The following is a 19873-nucleotide window of genomic DNA, read 5'->3' on the forward strand; positions in this document are numbered from 1 at the left end:
CCCAAAACACCTTTGAAACCACTTGAAATACCCTAGCAACTGCTTGAATACAACCTCAGAATACAACAACAACTACATAGCAACAACATGGAATAGTGTACTGGAACTATTCACTACATCCTAACAACCATTTAGCAATGCTCTTGCAACCACTAAATGGCACCCTAGTGACCACATAACAATGCTGTGGCAACCGTTCGTAACACTCTAACAACCACTGTGAACACCCAAGCAACCACATAGCAAATCCAGTGTACTAGTAACCACTCAGAACACATTGCATAGCAACACCCTAGTAACCACTCAGAACACATTGCATAGCAACACCCTAGTAACCACTCAGAACACATTGCATAGCAACGCCCTAGTAACCACTCAGAACACATTGCATAGCAACGCCCTAGTAACCACTCAGAACACATTGCATAGCAACGCCCTAGTAACCACTCAGAACACATTTCATTGCAATGCCCTAGTAACCACTCAGAACACATTGAATAGCAACGCCCTAGTAACTACTCAGAACACATTGCATAGCAACGCCCTAGTAACCACTCAGAACACATTTCATAGCAATGCCCTAGTAACTACTCAGAACACATTGAATAGCAACGCCCTAGTAACCACAACAAACACCCTTGATACAGCATAGCAACACTCAACACAAGCAAAAGCATGGCAATGCCGTGGCAACCATTCGTAACACTAGCAACCACTGTGATCACATAAATCCAATGCCCTAATAACTACTCAGAACACATTTCATAGCAACACCCTAGTAACCACTCAGAACACATTGCATAGCAACACCCTAGTAACCACTCAGAACACATTGCATAGCAACGCCCTAGTAACCACACCGAACACCCTTGAAACAGCATAGCAACACTCAACACAAGCAAACGCATGGTAATGCCGTGGCAACCATTCGTAAAACTCCCTAGTAACACCCTAGTAACGCACTAGTAACACCCTTGCAACAGCAAAGCACAAGCAAAAGCATGGCAATGCAGTGGCAACCATACATAATATCCTATCAACCACTTGGCAATAATCTGGCAACTATTGAGAGCACCCAAGTAACCGCAGAGCAACACCACTAGCCATTCCTAAGCAACTACCCACCAGTGAGAAAACCTGATCAATCGCACAGCAAATCCATCACACGGTAACCACTCAGAACACCTTAGCAACCACATAGCAATGCCCTGTCAATCACAACCTAGAAACCACTGAGAACAACTGCATAGCAACCATAAGCTCACACCACCTAGAAACACCCTGGCAACCAGCCACAGCATCACGCGGGAGAGTTTTTAGTTTAGTATGTGATGCAGTAGCATGCGCGGCCGGAGTCGGAGTGAGAAGCATGATGGATATTGTGTGTTTTTATCAGGATGAGTCCATCGTCTCTTTCACACACACACTCTTCTGTAGCGTGTGTGTTGTCAACATGGCAACCTTTCCAGCCTGAAGGTCACCATCCATCTATCCATCCATTCATTTCAAGAGCTGTTTTGATTCCCGTCCTTTCCCGTCGCTCCTTCCCAGATGTCCAGATGGAGACACACACGCGTCTGAGTGTGTGTGTGTGTGTCAGACACTAACCTGTCCCTGTCTGCAGGCTAACCTGGTGGCTGCGTTTGAACAGAGCCTGGCCCTCATGACAGCTCGACTGCAGACTCTATCGGTCACTTCTGAGCAGAAGGTCAGTTTACTGCCAGGCCATAAGCTCTTGAACATTGATTTATTGGTGTTTTTATTTTAAATGCCCGTTATGCTATTTTAAAGGTTCCTAATTTTGTTTCAGAATTCTCCTACAACAGGTTTACATGCATCAAAGGTCAAAAACACTTTCTTTTTCTCATAGCATACACTGCACAACACCACATTTTTCTCTGACACTCAAACGACTAGACGGATTCAGTGTCTCCTTTCTGTGAGCCTGCTCTGATTGGTCAGATGGCCAGTCTTTTGTGATTGGTCTACTCTGCTCCGACAGGTCAAAACGTTTGAATTCGCACTCATCGTCTGTCAAAATTAAGCCCCGCCTCCTTTGATTTGATTGGCTATCTCTGTCATTTTGACATTGACTAGCGCTGTTAGACCGCTGAGGCAGAGCAGCCTAAAAATGTAATTTGTAAAAAAAAAAATTACACTTTTATTCATCAAGGATGCATTAAATTGATCAAAAGTGTCTTAAGAAATTTATAACGTTACAAAAAAAACTTCTATTTCAAATTAATGCTGTTCTTTTGAACTTTTTATTCATCAAAGAATCCTGAGAAATAAAATGTAAGACAGTCTCCACAAAAATATGAACAGTTCTCAACGTTGATAAAAATAAATGTGTGTTGCTGATCAGATCCTCATCTGAGAATGATTAGTGAAGGATCGTGTGACACTGAAGACTGGAGTAATGATGATAAATTCAGCTTTGATCACAGGAACTATTTTACTACATATTCTACATACTACATATTTTACTACATTTTACTACACACTTTACTATATATTCACAGATAACAGATGATTTACATTTTTAATAATATTTCACAATATTCCTGTGTTTTTTGATCAAATAAATGCCGCCTTGGTGAGTACAGTTAATTTATCTTGGCCTTATGATTTCAGGATTCTGAGCTACAGGACCTGAGGGAAACCATAGAGGTGTTGACGTGCAAGAACACAGAAGCCCCGAGTCTCGTTCAAGGGCCCCTCGATGCCCCCCCCACCACACCCAAAGGTGTCACAGCCAACACAACCAGATCATTAAAGGGATAGCTCACCTAAAAATGAAAATTAGCCTATGATTTAGGCCCCGTCCACACGGAGACGCGTTCAGCTGTATACGTATAAAGTTTGTACCGTATCAGCGTTTCGTCCACACGGATCTGGCGTTTTAGAAGCATGCATCTGATATTTTTCGAAACCGGGACCCAGAGTGGGTAAATCTGAAAACGATCATCTTCCGTCTTCGTGTGTACAGCGAATCCGTATATTTTCTGAAGCGGTGATGTTATCACACTACGTCCAGCACGGTGAAAGAAGTAAAGGATACAACTACGGGCACTGGGCATGCGCACATCAATATCGCGTCATTTAATAACCGTATCTGCATTACTGTAAGGGTAAGTTTAGGGTCGGGGTAGGTGTAGGCGTTAATAAAACACATCTGTTAAGTAGCAAATGTATTTATTGTTATTTTATTGTGAGATTTTGCCTCACCTCTGACCCCTTCTAGCCACAACTCTTCTTCTCCGTTTTTAGTGTATTTATGTGGCAGAATTACAGCGCCACACACTGGCCTGGCATGCAAACTACATCGTTTTTAGTCCGTTTTTGTAATCTCGTGTGGACGCAGATATTTCTTGAAACGAGGAAAAAAAAAGATCGGATTAGGAAAGCGCTGACTTCGTCTGGACGGGGCCTTACTCACCCTAGGTGTGTGTGACATTCTTCTTTCAGACGAATAAAAGTTGAGTTATATTAAAAAAAGTCCTGGCTCATTCCAGCTTTATAATGGCGGTGATTGTCGCTCTGTTGTTAAAGTCCATAAAAGTGCATCTGTCCGTCATATAACTAACGTCATATAATTGATGCGTTTGTGTAAGAAAAATATCCATATTTTAAAATTTAAAAACAGAGCAACAATCCCTGCCATTATAAAACATGAGGCGTTTCTCAATGTCAAGGAAGGATCCTCGGAAGCCAGAATTCCAAGGATGCCACGTTATCAACATCCGACGAAGGACTGTTCCAATGTCGAGGATCCTCCGAATTTCAACCAAGGACTGAGTCCTTCGTTCGAAAAATATGCCAGGAAAGAGTTGCATATGAGTAGCCATCGCGTTCTCAAATCACCCACAATCCTATGCGCGCAGCTTTGCTATCTTAAGACATTGGCGGAGTCGGAGCGTGAACGGGGCAATATGCTTGTATCGGGGTTTGTAGATGGGAAGGAAGGAGGCGGGAACCGGCGAACGTTCAACAACTTTATAATAAATAATAAACAAAATGAAAGTAACGCGGGCAGCCCCTCACGGGCGACTGCCCGCACACACATAATAAACCATAAACAAACCATAACATAAAGTCCAGGCCTGGTCCTCTCTCGTCTTCCACGCTCCTCTATTTATACTCCCGTCACTCCGCCGTGAGCCGAGACCGGTGTGGCGATCAGCTGCCGCTCATCATCACTCCACCGGCCCGCTCTCACGGCCCCTCACCTCGCTGATTGCCACAATGCTTTTATTTACGTTACCAAACATTTGTTATAACCGTAGTAAATATAAGTAAAGTTTAACGTTTAAATGCCGGTACAAATTACAACTGTATTGATATTAAAAAAAATACAAATAACGTTACACATAACGTTATTGATGGCCAACGGACCTTTTCACTGACGCAATGACGTGCACTTGCTAGCCTGTTCCGTTTACGTGTTCTCCGAATGCTATAGAGGAGCCTCGCCTCGCCTCTGAAGGAAGTGACTTGGAAGGATCCGTCCCTCCAAGGAAGCAGCCTTGACATTGAGAAACGCCTATGGATTAGCCAGGACTTTCTTAAAGCTCCACTGTATGATATTTTCCCCCATCTAGCGGTGTAAAGGTATATGGCCATCCAGTGAATATTAGTTTCTGTTCCTCTCAATTCTGATTTCGTTTTAACTCCTACGGTGGCCGATTTAGTCCAAGATTAACATCCAGTTCGACCTCGTTCATAAGTGCCTTCGAGTGTTAAAACGCGAAAGGCGAAGCTTGAATTTACGGGTATGTCCCTCTTTGGCTACTGTACTTTCAAGATGGAGGAGCAACATGGCGGCCGGCATTCGAACCCCTCACCCGTATGTGTTTTCAATGGCATATTATAAACTTACGAGAATACTTTATTACTAGAAAGAAGTAAATATACATTAATGAGCACATATATTTTTGAAAGAACTAAGTGTTTTTAGCTAAGAATAAACTAAAAAAGTTACACAGTGTAGCTTTAATATAACTCAACTTTTATTTGTCTAAAAAAAGAATGTCATACACACCTAGGGTTAGTAAATCATGGGCTAATTTTCATTTTAAGGTGAGCTATCCCTTTAAGACCATTTTTAATTAATGATGTTCTTTAGTATTTAATGATTTAATGTATAAACCTCTTGTATTTTTCTCCCAGAGCTGCAGATGGACCGGCAGAACTCGTCAGAGAGCATCTCCAGTCTGAACAGCATCACCAGTCACTCCAGCGCCGGCAGCCTGAAGGAACAGGAAGCCAAGAAGAAGAAGAAGAAGAGCTGGGTGAGGATGATTCAGAGACTCTGGTCATTTATGGGCGTTAGCGGATCAAAGATGTCTAATGTGTGGGTCGTATCCAAATGCAAACCTAATACAGTTGCCTAGATGATAATCCCAGCCCGATCTGTCGGTGATTTTTTATTTTTCCACGTTTGTGTGTGTGCGCGTGCGTGTGTGCGTGCGTGTGTGAGAGTGTGTGTTGTTCCATGTTGTGCTTTTGTGAATTGTGGGGACTCTCCATGGGCATGATGGAATTTACACTGTACAAATTGTACATTCTATGCCCCTACACTGCCCTTATACCTACACACACACACACACACACACACACACACACACACACACACACACACACACACACACACACTGCCCCTGCCCCTAAACCTACCCATTACACACACACACACACACACACTGCCCCTGCCCCTAAACCTACCTATCACACACACACACACACACACACACACACACACACACACACACTGCCCCTGCCCCTAAACCTACCTATCACACACACACACACACACACACTGCCTCTGCCCCTAAACCTACCTATCACACACACACACACACACACACACACACACACACACACACACACACACACTGCCCCTGCCCCTAAACCTACCCATTACACACACACACACACACACACACACACACACACACACACACACACACACACACACACACTGCCCCTGCCCCTAAACCTACCCATTACACACACACACACACACACACACACACACACACACACACACACACACACACACACACACACCTACACACACACACACACACACACACACACACACACACACACACACACACACACACACACACACACACTGCCCCTGCCCCTAAACCTACCTATCACACACACACACACTGCCCCTGCCCCTAAACTTACGCAACACACACACACACACACACACACACACACACACACACTGCCCCTGCCCCTAAACCTACCTATCACACACACACACACTGCCCCTGCCCCTAAACTTACGCATCACACACACACACACACACACACACACACACACACACACACACACACACACACACACACACACACACACACACACACACACACACTGCGACTCAGAGAGAGAGAGAGAGAGAGAGAGAGAGAGAGAGCTATACGGCCATCTAGTGGTTACACCTTGGAATGACAGATAATAAATGTAGAGGTAAACATTTAATCCTCTGATATAGCAGTTCATCTTTCTGTTTGCCTCTAGTAGAAACCAGAGATTGGTTTTGATATCATAATAACAGCCATTAGTGATATTTATTCAGTTATTAGTGAGTCATTGAGTGTGGTATCTTCACACCAGGTGAAAACTCTCTCGCTCGCTATATTCTGGGATATTGGGAAATAATGTGGATAGATAGTCTGGCCACGTTTAACAAGTACAGTATGTTTGTTCCGGCAGGGATACGATATTTTGTTAATCGTTAATGTGTTTGTAACACCGCTGTTGTTGCATTAAATCTGCTCTGCCAATAATGACAGAATGCCTGAATGTGTGCTATATGTAGGTTATTGTTTGCTATCATGCGGTTAAGTGTGACTGTGATCTCTTCCCTTTGCTTCCCTGCTCCTATTAAAGGTCTATGAGGTGAGTTACTTACCCATCCCATCCAACAGACACACATCAGCATCTCACCAAACTAGCAATATATGGACAAAACTCAGTCAATATGTCTGAAAATGATCCTTTCATTTCATCATTTCCTGCAGACGAGCATCAGAGTAGACACCATCTGTGACTCTGGGCCACAAAACCAGTCATAAGAGATTTAAACTTCACCTGAAAGCTGAATAAATCATCTTTAGTTAGCACCCAAACTTGTGGAAGTGAATTTATTGAACAAATTATAGATTGTATTTTTTAAACAGATGTGGAAGTGAAATCTGAGAGGTAAATATGAATATTGATTTTTGTAATAATGAAAATGTGTTCATTGTTTTTTAAACATCATAAATATACAACAATGTTGAATATTAGCCCATAAAAATGCAAGTCCTAAAAATATAATGCATTAAAATACAAGCACAGTTAATGCAATGCATATTTTTTATTCAACAAGCTTTTTTGTTTCAAAAATATTTGCCATTACTTTTTGGCCTTTTTATCTGAGGATGCAAAAAATCTAAATATTGAGAAAATCTCCTTTAAAGTTGTCGAAATGAAGTCCTTAGCACTGCATATTACTACTAATAATACATTTATGAGATATTTACAGTAGGACATTTACTAAATATCATCATGGACCATGATCTTAATATCCTAATGATTTTTGGCATAAAAGAAAAATGGATAATTTTGACCCTTATGATGTATTGTTGGCTATCAGCACAGATATACCCGTGAGATTATGACTGCTGATGTGCTCCAGGGTCACATATTATTGATGTACTATTATAGTATTTATTAATATTTTCTCATTTCAGTATTTCAGTTCATTTTATTTAATTCATGATTCTAGCTGACAATAACCCAGCTGAGAAAGACAGATTCAGTTTAATATGCACTACTTTTGCTGTTTGAATGCTTTAATTGAAAGATTGGTGGACGCTCTGATGCAGAACGAATGCAATTACATGTTTGCTAACGAAATAAACCAATCAGAAGCCATTTGTGTGGCTCATGGGTAAGTGCTAGTCTAATTTACACATGCAGTTTACAGGAGACGTTTTCCAGCCGTGCTCTTTAACATTATCATTCGTGTGTGTGTGTGCGTGTGCGTGTGCGTGTGCGTGTGCGTGTGTGTGCAGCACTCATTACAATAACTCTGAAGTGCAGTAATAATGGAGTTGGTCAAATCCGCATTCTAGGGATGGGCGATATACAGTACAGGCAACTCTGCAAAAAATGCTCTTCTTACTCAGTATTTTTGTCTTGTTTCTAGTCAAAATATCAAACAATTCTCACATTAAGAAACATTTACTAGACAAGTAAAAGTCATTCTCTTGTTTTGGGGAAAATAACTCTAAATGAAGAGAGTTTTTGCTTAAAATAAGATAAATAATCTGCCAATGGGGTGAGAAAAATAATCTTAATTCAAACAGAAAACAAGAATATTTATCTTATTTTAATCAAAAACTCTCTTCATTTTTAGTTATTTTTCCCCAAAACAAGACAATTACTTTTGCTTGTCTAGTAAATACTTCTTTGATTTAAGAATTTTTTGATATTTTGACTAAAAACAAGACAAAAATACTGAGTAAGAAAAGCATTTTTTGCAGAGCACAAGTTTGGACTCATTACTATTTGTAATGTTTTTGAAATAAGTTTCTTCTGCTCATCAAGCCTGCTTTTATTTGATCAAAAATACAGATTTTTTTTAATATTGATATATTATTACAATGTAAAATAATAGTTTTTCAGTGTATTCTCCTTTAAATGCTGATTTATTCCTGTGATCAGAGCTGAATGTTCAGGATGGTTCCTCCAGTCTTCAGTGATCATGATCCTTCAGAAATCATTCTCAGATGAGGATTCATTAGGAGTGTTGGAAACAGTTCTGCTCACTAATATATGCTCATAACCTGAGATACTTTTTTATAATACTTTGATGAATAAAACGTAAAATAAAAAAAGAAATAGAAATCTTTTGTAACCACAATATACTCTACTGGTCAGTCACTTTTTTTTTTTTTTTTGAAATAAATCAATAATTTTATTCAGCAAGGATGTGTTAAATTGATAAAAAAAATTGATAGTAAAGGAGATTTCATTATTTGAAAATGTTTTTATTTTGAATAAATGCAGTTCTTTTGAGCCTTTTATTCCTCAGATATATTAGTCAGCAGAACTGTGTCCAGCACTCCTAATGAATCCTCATCTGAGAATGATTTCTGAAGGATCATGATCACTGAAGACTGGAGGAACCATCCTGAACATTCAGCTCTGATCACAGGAATAAATCAGCATTTAAAGGAGAATACTGTCACAATTCATCAGCGTTAGTGCCCGTGATCACCACCAGAGGGCACTCCAGCCCTGACTGTCACGCCATCACAAACTACATTACCCATAATCCTTTGCCCGGACTCATTAGCACTCACTGTTTACACCTGTGTCTCATCACCTCATTACCTCTGCCTATATAAGCCTGGTTATCGCTGTCATTCAGGGCGAAGTCTTGTTTAGTGTCAACTGCATTTCTGAGCGTTTCTATGGTTTCATATTTCTTGGTTCTTTGGATTTCTTGCCTGTCTCTGATTACCCTTTTGCCTCTGTCCCTTGTTTTGTTTGCCTGATTGAACTGCCTACCTGTGTATGACCTTTTGCCTGTTTAATGAACTACGACTTTGGATTACCCTTTAATAAATACTGCGTGTGGATCTTCAACCTTCTGTCTCAGAGCAGTTCGTTACAAATCCATTGAAAACCAAATATTTTAAATTGTAATAATATATCACAATATTTAAAAAATAATCTGTATTTGTGATCAAATAAATGCAGTCTTGATGAGCAGAAGAAACTTATTTCAAAAACATTACAGATAGTAATGTGTCCAAACGTTTGACCTGTACTGTATATCGAATATTTCAAATTGGGTTTGGCTTTGAATGGTCAAACCAAAAATGCACGTCATGGCGAGTATTCCGGTAAACACAGTCAAAGAGAGACTCAGTCTGTAAACGAGCTGCTTTTGCTAAACTTGTCTTTCTCTGCCTGCAGTTGAGGAGCTCCTTCAACAAGGCCTTCAGTAAAAAGGGTCCCAAAGCTCCATACGCAGATATAGAGGAGATCGCAACGCCGGTCACATCCGCCCCGTCTTCACCCAAAATACACCACAACGTGGAGAATGTCCCCGCAAAGGCCTCGCCCTCCACATCAGGGTAGGACATGGCCACATTACAGACAGATGATTTGACTTGTACGTTATGGGATGTAATCTTGGTGTGTGCGGCAGGTCGTGTGAAGGCCAGGAGGAGACGGAGCGGGATGAGAAGGTGGTGTCAGAGTTACGCTCGGAGCTGTGGGAGAAGGAGAGAAAGCTGACGGATATACGCTTGGAGGCGCTTACCTCCGCACATCAGCTGGAGCAGCTGCAGGAGGCCATGACCAACATGCAGGTGTGTGTGTGTGTGTGTGTGTGTGTGTGTGTGTGTGTGGGGGGACCAACATGAAGGTGTGTGTGTGTGGGGGGGGGGACCAACATGCAGGTGTGTGTATTTCTATGAGAGTAAAACACACAGACAAACGAATCCATATTAAACCCTGAGGCTCGTGACGACACACTGATGTCTTAAGACACGAAACGATCGCTTTCTGCCGGAAACACAACAGTATTTGTGTTATTTTACCTCATATCAGACGAATCTCATCTAGTGTTCCCAACGCCATTACTTCTGCCGTAGAAGGTCAAAATACCGGCGGGATCATAGATATATTTGCATAGACGCCTCATGAGTGCCCGAGCGGATCGGTCGAATGAGGTTTCTATGTAAATATCTCTGATCGCGCTGGTATTTTGACCTTCTTCGGCGTTGATTGTTTCATTCAACTCAATCTTGTTGTCATCAGTGAAAAAATGTTGTTGACAAAAATTATTAATCAACGAAATAAACAGTGTGTTCAAGAAGCCGGTTCGCTCGGTCAAAATAGGAGAGAAAAGATTTTCTGTTTGATCCCTCATTAAAGGTGCACTATGCAACTTTCCGTCCACTGGAGGGCGCCTATTCTAAACAAAGGCGTAGTTTGATGACGCCAAGTGTGAGCGCAGTATTGTGGGACATGTGGTCTTCACATCACAGCCGGTGGAAAATAGGACTCGGGCAGAAATCATGTTGATGGATGCGGTAATTAACGTTACTGTAGTGAAGCAGAGCAGGAGCGAGTGTTGTAGAGCTGAGCACGGCCGCTGGAGTGATTGTTAAACACACACACACGGCTCGCCAGCACCGGGACTTTTATCATGACGGGACGGGACACAGTCGCCGGGCGCGCACACTTCTGCTTTTTCCGGTCATGATTATGAGATAAAGCAGCTCTGTTTATCATATTAGATACATTTAAGTGTGTTTAAAATGATGTTATGACGTTCCTCTGTGCGTTCACTCTGCGCTGCGGTGACGTGTTCACACTGCTAAGAGTAAAGCGCTTCTGCAGAATAAAACCGACGGTAGCGCAGATATGACGCGATTGACAGGCGACTCCCTCAGACGCTATGCTGGCACGTCCCGGTCCTGAGTTAAAATAGCAATTTTCTCACAATTTACAAATAGTTGGAAACATCTGGGATATTGTAAGTACTCAACTGAACAAAATATATAACACCGGCCTAGTGGTTTTTGGATATTTTACTGCAAAAATACTGCATAGTGCACATTGAAATCCTGAAATCATTAAATGCATTGACAGCTCACGGTGGAGAACCTGAAGGCGGAGAACGACCAGCTGAAGACGGGTGGCCCCGCCTCCAGACCTCCAAGCTCCGCCTCCCAGTCCTCTGGGCTCGGCTCATTGGGCGTCTCGTCGCCACGGCAATCGGTGTCGTCTTTCAGCAAAACCTTGGGGCAGAACGAGCCTTACCCAGGTGAGGCATCTCCACCCACAGATCAGTGTGTGCTGAATCCTGAACTCACTTTAGTCTCTAACAGGAAGGTCCAAAGCACTCAATCAGATGTAAACAGAGGAGAAGGAATGAATTAAAAAGCCTTTATTAGGTATGGCACTTACAATTTAAAAAAATGACTTAAGCCATTCCCAATAAAGGCTTTTTAAAAACAGAACTTTGCTCAAGTAAAAGTACAGAAGTATTTGTTTTCGAAAGTACTTAAGTATCAAAAGTAAATTTCATTTTTTATGTCAGCGCATTATTGTATTATAGTTGTATAAATGCACATTATGCCATCATGGTTTAAGCCAGTCAGTGACGCTCCATCTGACACACTAGCAGACGACTAACTTAAACTCATTTAAATACTTGTAGAAAAGTTACAAAGCTGCTGTCACTTTAACCCTTTGACACGTACGATCAAACCCGTATGATCATTCTGTGCTGGTCCCTGGTGCGTACGATCATACCGGTGCGATTAGAACGCTCAGTGACCAACTGCCGAATTCAAAATTTAAAATCTGTTTTAGCGCGCTGACTGGCGCTGAGCCAAAGACTGAGTGAATGAAAGACTGACTTCGCTCGGTGTCTTTTAATGTTTATTTTAGGTTTCATACACTTCAAATTATATTACACAACCACAAAAATATCAGCAAACACTAAATATAGTTTGTAACTGCATACTACTATATATAACAGCAAGATATCAGTGTTATAAATGGCCCGTGATAATATTACCGATCAAATAACAATCATTTTCTACCCTTTGACGTGAACGATCAGTCTAGGCTGTTCCCTTACGTAATGTCACATATATCAGGAGAAGTGGGTGATCTTGTGTTATAAATCCAGCTAGCTTAGCCTCCCTGGCACTGTTGTAAACACATAATCGCGGCACAAATGCCCATAACGTTAGCCCGCTATAACATTACATATCAACTAACACAATCATTTACTACCATTTCATGTGTACGATCAGTCTAGGGCTGTTCCCTCATGTAATGTCACATATAATCAGGAGAAGTGGGTGATCTTGTGTCGCAAATCCAGCTGACTGCCTCCCTGGTACTGTTGTAAACACATGACGGCGCCACACCCACAGCTAGTGATAAATTACAGAACATCTATTCTAACTTATATATTTTTAATAAGTACATAAACCATAAGGAGTTAACTTGCATCCATTTAAATTTAGTTAACAAGTTTGAAAATATTTTAATGAAAAATAATAAAATAAAACCTTTCCTGTAGCTCAAACAGTAGAGCATAGTGCTAGCAACGCCAAGGTCATGGGTTCGATTCCCAGGGAAAGCAAAAACTGACAAAAATGTAAAATGTGTACCTTAAAATGCAATTTAAGTCGCTTTGGATAAAAGCGTCTGCCAAATGCATAAATTTAAATGTAAAACATGCATTGCAAGCATTTTTTCCTGCTGACAAGTTATGTCACTGTTACCTCACGCTCACGTTGGTACCCACTGCAGACACAATTTTAATACAATTTACCAGTTTTTAACTACTTCAGAGAAAAAGCAAGACAATTTTTTCAAAAGAAGACAACTGACAAGTGAGGAAATAGAGGAGTTTTTTTTAATTCTGATGAGGAGAATTTTGACAGTGAGGCAGAGAGTGACAGTGATGAAGACCTTCCCCCGAACCTTCAAGCTCGGGATTACTGGAGCACAGACCCCATGCTCTTGACACCATTTTTCGGGTCTTTGTTTTCACAGGACCGATTCCTTCTGCTCCTCTGCTGTCTTCACTGTTCAAACAATGCAACAGCAGTTTTAAATGACCCTCTGAAAAAAATCAGAAATATTTTTACTGCTCTCACCTCCTCCTTTCATCGCATTTTTGTGCCATACCGGGATCTGTGTGTTGATGAATCTCTGATGAAGTGGAAAGGCAGGCTGGCATTTCGTCAGTTCATTCCATCTAAACGGCACAGATTTGGGGTCAAGTTTTTTGTTTTGTGTGATGTGCTCACTGGTTATGTGCAGGACATGATCATTTACTCCAGATCTACCAGTGCCATAAAACACCACCAAGGACTTGGGATTTCTGGGTCTGTTGTAATGACACTACTAGGACCTTACCTCAGAAAGGGTCATGTCCTTTATGTGGATAACTGGTACAGTAGTCCCACACTTTTCCAGAACCTTGTCTCTTGGCACTGGAGCTTGTGGGACTGTGTGTGCAAACCGCAAAGGGATGCCAACATTCGCCTGTAGAATGACAAAGGGTAATGTGGAACTCAAGGAAAATGGATCACAGTTGGCAGTCAAATAGCATGATAAGAGAGACGTCCATGTCCTTACCACTGTCCACCCAACTGGTATGGCAGCCACAGGGAAGCTGGATCACATCACTGGGCAAGCCAAGATGAAGCCAGTCTGTGTGCTGGTGTACAACAAAAAGATGGGAGCAGTTGACAAAGCGGACATGATGACTGGTTTTCTTGAATGCACCAGAAAGTCTACCAAGTGGTACAAAAATATCTTCTTTCACCTACTTGACACAGTTTTACTGAACAGCCACATTGTCTACCGGCAAATTACTGGTAAGATATTTCTATAAATCAAAGAATATAAACAAGATAAAAAAAATTGATCACATTTTCAATTAATGTAAACAAAAGTGTTATAAAGGGTATGCATGGATGTCACTTTCCTGAGTGAGTGGCAAAAGAGCTGCTGCGTGACTGGATTTAATAGGGGAACCGGTGTAAACAACGAGTAAACAAGTTTCAGTTTAAACTAAAGCTTAGACTTGATATAGTGGTGCTTAAAACTTACCAAAGATCCAGTGATCCATGGATATTGACAAGAACATTTCCTGGCATTTTTACATGCCTGATTTTGAAACCAGTAAAATACATAAATCAAATTTGCCTGTGAATGCTTTAAATAAATACAATATACTAAGGGTGTAATGGTAAACATAACTGACGGTTTGGTATGCACCTCGGTTCTGAAGTCACGGTTCGGTACAGCAGGGGAGAGAAAACTAAATATAAAATAGTTTTTTTTTTTTTTTTTTTTTTAAACAGTGGTTTACTGAACAGATTGTGTCAGTCCATAAATTAATTTAATTATAACTAAAATATTTTAATTCAATTATAACTAAATAAAGAATTAATTAAATTATAACAGGTTTTTTTTAAATCTCTCTTCTAATAGTTTTTATTATTTGCTAATAAGTTATACCACACTCATATAGGCATACATCATGCATGTTACTGGCCATTGTTTAAATCTGCTAGCAATTCAAAATACATCTTTATGGCTGTACAAGATATTATTCAGCACCCTGATGAACATCGCAATGCCGGGTTGGCCTACGTTGTCGTCACGTTCTCTCCATCTGGATGAAGATAAGGAGCAGAGACTGCACAGCGGGTTGTGTTGACAGTGTTTAGTGATTTGGAGAAGAGAAAACTTCAGAATAATGTCACAGAGTTCATTCATGAAGTTGTGTGAACAACGCACAGCATCCGTATATGTCCGCGCACATGCACTTTGGTCAGAGAGGCAATATTGCGATTAAGGTATAAGATATAAGGTGTTTACATGCCAGCTGACGGTGAGGTCACATGCATACCCTCTATAAACAAATGTACAATAATAAACAGATCACACTGTCACATACTATTCTATCCTCTTCCTTACGCCCTATGGATTTGTTCTACTGTGAGTAGGAAAGGAAATCACCTCCCTGCAATTCAAGACGAACCTGATGAGAGGGCTGCTGGAGAACAGTATATTTATTGTTTTGTTTATAATACTATTTTGATTGTTGTTCATTGCAATTATATTTATAATTTGTTTTGTAGTTTTATTAGAAAGTGTATATATGTATAATAGTCTAAACAAAAAAACATTTAGCTTAAATTGAGGAGATTTAATAAAACATGAATGAAATGTGTACATTTTGCAATTTCTTTTTAACAAAAGACATACGTTTTAATTATGCTAAACTTATACAACACATTCTGACTAGCAAAGCAGAGAAAAGGTCATCATGTATGCATTTGACATCATGTAACTTAAACTATATGCAAGCTAATAGTCAGTGAGGCGTGACCATATAGCTTTTCTCTGCTTTGCTAGTGAAATATGAAACTCAGTAACAATATAAACACTAAAACAAATAATATATTCATGTTACGTATCAAGCCAACTGAACCCTAATAACTTTACCGAATGCACGGAGCATATTTGCAATGTGCAAAATGACAAACATGACATTTGAACGTCCACATTTTTGAGTACTGTTCGTTTTACAAGAGAATTTTTTAAATATCTTTATTCATATTTATTGCATGTTTGTAAATAATTATATGTGCTCCAAAATAGGAGGAAAAAAACTAAAATATACTCACCATTTGACACGCGGATGTTGTGAGGGAGATGCAAAATGCCGTGTGCAAGCGAAATTCAAAGCAGTGGGGAAAAAATAGCAACATAAACATGTCAACCATAGTGTGTACACGCTAACAAATAATGTGAAAGGTTTTGAATTAAAAAAATAAAGCAAAACATTCATAGAGCGCTCACCTGCACGCGGTCATCCACCACGAGCGCCATTGTGACTGCGTCACTGCAAAAACTCACGTGTCAAGGTTGATGTGTGTTACCATGGAAATTAGAACGCATGTCATTGCATAATAACGGTCGCAATAAAAAAACTCACGCCAGGCTGCCAGTCTTATTTTTAAGAACGTACGTGCGAAAGGGTTAAGGCCGAATGCACGGATCCAATACACTGATACACATCTGATATTCTCACAACTTTACTCTTCTCTTTCTCCCAGACATTTTTTAACAATTTATAAGACATGCATCAAGTGTATGCTAACTAAAATATTTTTTTAAACTGAAACATACTTTCAAAATATGGCTATGAGTGCACACACTGTGCCGAGGAACCGTCTTCTTCCATTTTGCTATGAACTGATCAGTGTTCAAAAAAAGTTCAAACTTTACATGACTCTATAAGAGAGATTACTAATAGACTGTCTGCAAAAACAACTACAAAAAACCTTTTAAAGAAGAAAAAAATCATCCACTGACTTTCAAAGCTGCGACAGAAACGACTTTCCACTTCGAGGACCTTGATAGAAATGTAGTGGAGTAAAGAGGACGATATTTGTCTTTCAGATGGAGTGAAGTTAAAATAATTGATAATCGAGTGATTTTATCGAATGATAAAGTACTCGAGTAAATGTGCCTGGTTACAGTCTGTATTTAACTCTACCTGACTTTAGTCTCTGTTGTTCTGTCAGATGTGTTTCAGAGCCCAACCACAACGCTACAGAAGGATGAGAGTCTGGTCAGGGTTCTGGTCCGCTTACCCCATCAGAACCTCTTCAAAGATGTAAGCCGCACGATCACATGCATACTGAAAACTACTGGGATCATTAATATATAATATATATAAAAATATACAGTACAGGCCAAAGGTTAGGACACATTACTATCTGTAATGTTTTTGAAAGAAGTTTCTTCTGCTCATCAAGCCTGCATTTATTTGGTCAAAAATACAGAATTTTTTTAATATTGTGATATATTATTACAATGTAAAATAATAGTTTTTCAGTGTATTCTCCTTTAAATGCTGATTTATTCCTGTGATCAGAGCTGAATGTTCAGGATGGTTCCTCCAGTCTTCAGTGATCATGATCCTTCAGAAATCATTCTCAGATGAGGATTCATTAGGAGTGTTGGACACAGTTCTGCTCACTAATATTTGTTCATAACCTGAGATACTTTTTTATAATACTTTGATGAATAAAACGTAAAAAAAGAAGCAAATGTTTTAAAAATAGAAATCTTTTGTAACAACAATATACACTACAGGTCAGTAATTTGGGGTCAGTCACTTTTTTTCTTTCTTTTTTTCGAAAAATAATAATAATTTTATTCAGCAAGGATGTGTTAAAATGATTACAATTGATAGTAAAGGAGATTTATATTATTTAAAAATATTTTTCCAACACTCCTAATGAATCCTCATCTGAGAATGATTTCTGAAGGATCATGATCACTGAAGACTGGAGGAACCATCCTGAACATTCAGCTCTGAGCACAGGAATAAATCAGCATTTAAAGGAGAATACACTGAAAAACTATGATTTTACATCGTAATAATATAAAGAAAGAGCTGACCCTCTTCTTTTAAACAAAAACAAAATGTTTTTTTCTAGCCTCTTGCATTCCTCTTTTATCAACACTTGAATATGGGTAAGTTTAATTTAAAAAAAGCAACATTTTGAACAGAAACCTGAGAAAATCACGTTTTTGTGAAAGACTGACTCCAGATCAGATTCAGAGATGATCATACTCAGAGGAGGAGATCGAGTCCATCAACACTCCTAATGCTTCAGTCCTGCTCCTCATCTCATTCAGGAACATTAGATACTTCTGATTTATATGATGTTTAATAATGATGATCACGTTTTTGTGAAAGACTGACTCCAGATCAGATTCAGAGATGATCAAACTCAGAGGAGGAGATCGAGTCCATCAACACTCCTAATGCTTCAGTCCTGCTCCTCATCTCATTCAGGAACATTAGATACTTCTGATTTATATGATGTTTAATAATGATGATCACGTTTTTTTTTCATATGCATATGATTACATACGATCGCTTGTTTCTGCGTGTTCCTCGCCTGTGTTTTGATCAGGAGATTCAGGACTCATTCAGAAGATGCATAATAGCGCCCCCTAGTGTCTGACAGCGAAAACACAGAAAATGCTGTTTTGGGTTGGGAAGCGTTTTCTCACAAAAAACGTAAACCCTGTGTAGCGGGGAAAGAGTTAAAAATGAGAAATAAGTTATTATTTAAATGTGTGGTTCCACTCCCATGCCGTAATGTGCGATCCTCATTGGCAGGAGCAGAAGCAGCTGGAGTTCTTCCTCGGCACCGTTAAGCTCAGCGGTCGCACCGACTGGCCTGCTCTGGACTCGGCAGTCATTCAGGCCTTTAAAGTGAGTCTGAGGGCCAGAACACACACTTAGAGATGAAGTGAAACACACTCCTCATCCTCTTGTGTGTGTGTGTGTGCAGGAGTATCTGGCGGTGGTGGACCCCGGCTCCAGTCTCGGCCTCTCTCAGGACTCCATCTACAGCTACAGCCTCAGCCATCTGAAGAGGGTTCTGGGAGCTCAGCCGCCTGAGACGCCTCCGGTGCGGCTCTACGCTAAAGGCTCTTCCTGCATCAGCGTCGTCCTCAAAGGTCAGTGAGGCGAACAATCAGAGGACGTCAGCTCCAACTCTGGTCTCATACTGTAGCTATGAAGGCAAATTAATGTTTGATTACACACACACTCTCACACTCTCTACACACACACACACACACACACACACACATGCACTATACGTTGGTGTTGCCCGAACCAAGCTCGTTTGTGTGTGTGTGTGTGTGTGTGTGTGTGTGTGTAAGCTCATCCGGGAGAAGTGCCCATATAAGGATTTCCTCCCTTTATGATGTCATACAGGGCCATACTCGAAGATTTCCCGAATATTTTGTGAATCCTGAAGGAGTGTGTTTGTCACAGAAATACTCTGTCATACGTCCAACTCGTTTATTGACACTTTTTCCATGTTTATCATGAGAATCAACTCTTAAACAGCGTAAATAAGGCAGAATGCAGGAAATAGCATTAGATATTTCCTTTAAATAAATGCGAGCGCTTCATGTCTCAAAGCCTGAAGGTGGCGCTGTTGTGCTTTCAGGCTCACACACATTTACGCCGAACGACACTAATGCTGATCCATCATGACAGTGTTTACTGCACAGTGTTTATACTGTAATATTTCGTGTACGGGTGTAAGAAATATTTCATCTCCTCGTCTGAATTTGAATGAGCTCCTATTAGACATTTCAAAATAAGAGTCCTGGTGCATTTCAGGCTTGTTTGTTAAAAAAAACCTCACGCTGTGTGTTCAGTTTACTCCCTGGGTTATTCGGTTACACAAACTGTAATTGGTTTAATTT

The 19873-nt window shown here is 40.3% G+C and overlaps 1 protein-coding gene and 1 long non-coding RNA gene across 9 annotated transcripts in view; one reads left to right on the plus strand and one right to left on the minus strand.

The window, feature by feature from the left end:
* nav1b (neuron navigator 1b) overlaps positions 1-19873 on the plus strand; it is a 143976-nt gene that overhangs the window by 96897 nt on the left and 27206 nt on the right. For both annotated transcript variants that reach the window (XM_067460494.1, XM_067460495.1), the window contains 10 exons: positions 1625-1708; positions 1811-1843; positions 2635-2746; positions 5170-5291; positions 9989-10149; positions 10224-10386; positions 11675-11849; positions 17155-17246; positions 18768-18863; positions 18943-19111. In XM_067460494.1, coding sequence (XP_067316595.1) covers positions 1625-1708; positions 1811-1843; positions 2635-2746; positions 5170-5291; positions 9989-10149; positions 10224-10386; positions 11675-11849; positions 17155-17246; positions 18768-18863; positions 18943-19111 — 1207 coding nt within the window. The remainder of the gene's footprint in view (positions 1-1624; positions 1709-1810; positions 1844-2634; positions 2747-5169; positions 5292-9988; positions 10150-10223; positions 10387-11674; positions 11850-17154; positions 17247-18767; positions 18864-18942; positions 19112-19873) is intronic.
* On the minus strand, positions 13443-16610 carry LOC137094641 (uncharacterized). 7 transcript variants are annotated; one of them, XR_010908694.1, is made up of 7 exons: positions 16427-16610; positions 16070-16236; positions 14383-14441; positions 14189-14270; positions 13967-14095; positions 13736-13805; positions 13443-13632 (listed from the first exon to the last, which is right to left on the minus strand). It is a non-coding gene; the product is annotated as an uncharacterized lncRNA (long non-coding RNA). The 7 variants fall into 7 exon arrangements; XR_010908692.1 differs by lacking the exon at positions 16070-16236 and having other exon boundaries at positions 14383-14427; positions 16427-16601; XR_010908693.1 differs by lacking the exons at positions 16070-16236; positions 16427-16610 and adding an exon at positions 16252-16420.

This window comes from Pseudorasbora parva, chromosome 12, assembly GCF_024679245.1.
Source record: "Pseudorasbora parva isolate DD20220531a chromosome 12, ASM2467924v1, whole genome shotgun sequence".
Taxonomy (NCBI): domain Eukaryota; kingdom Metazoa; phylum Chordata; class Actinopteri; order Cypriniformes; family Gobionidae; genus Pseudorasbora; species Pseudorasbora parva.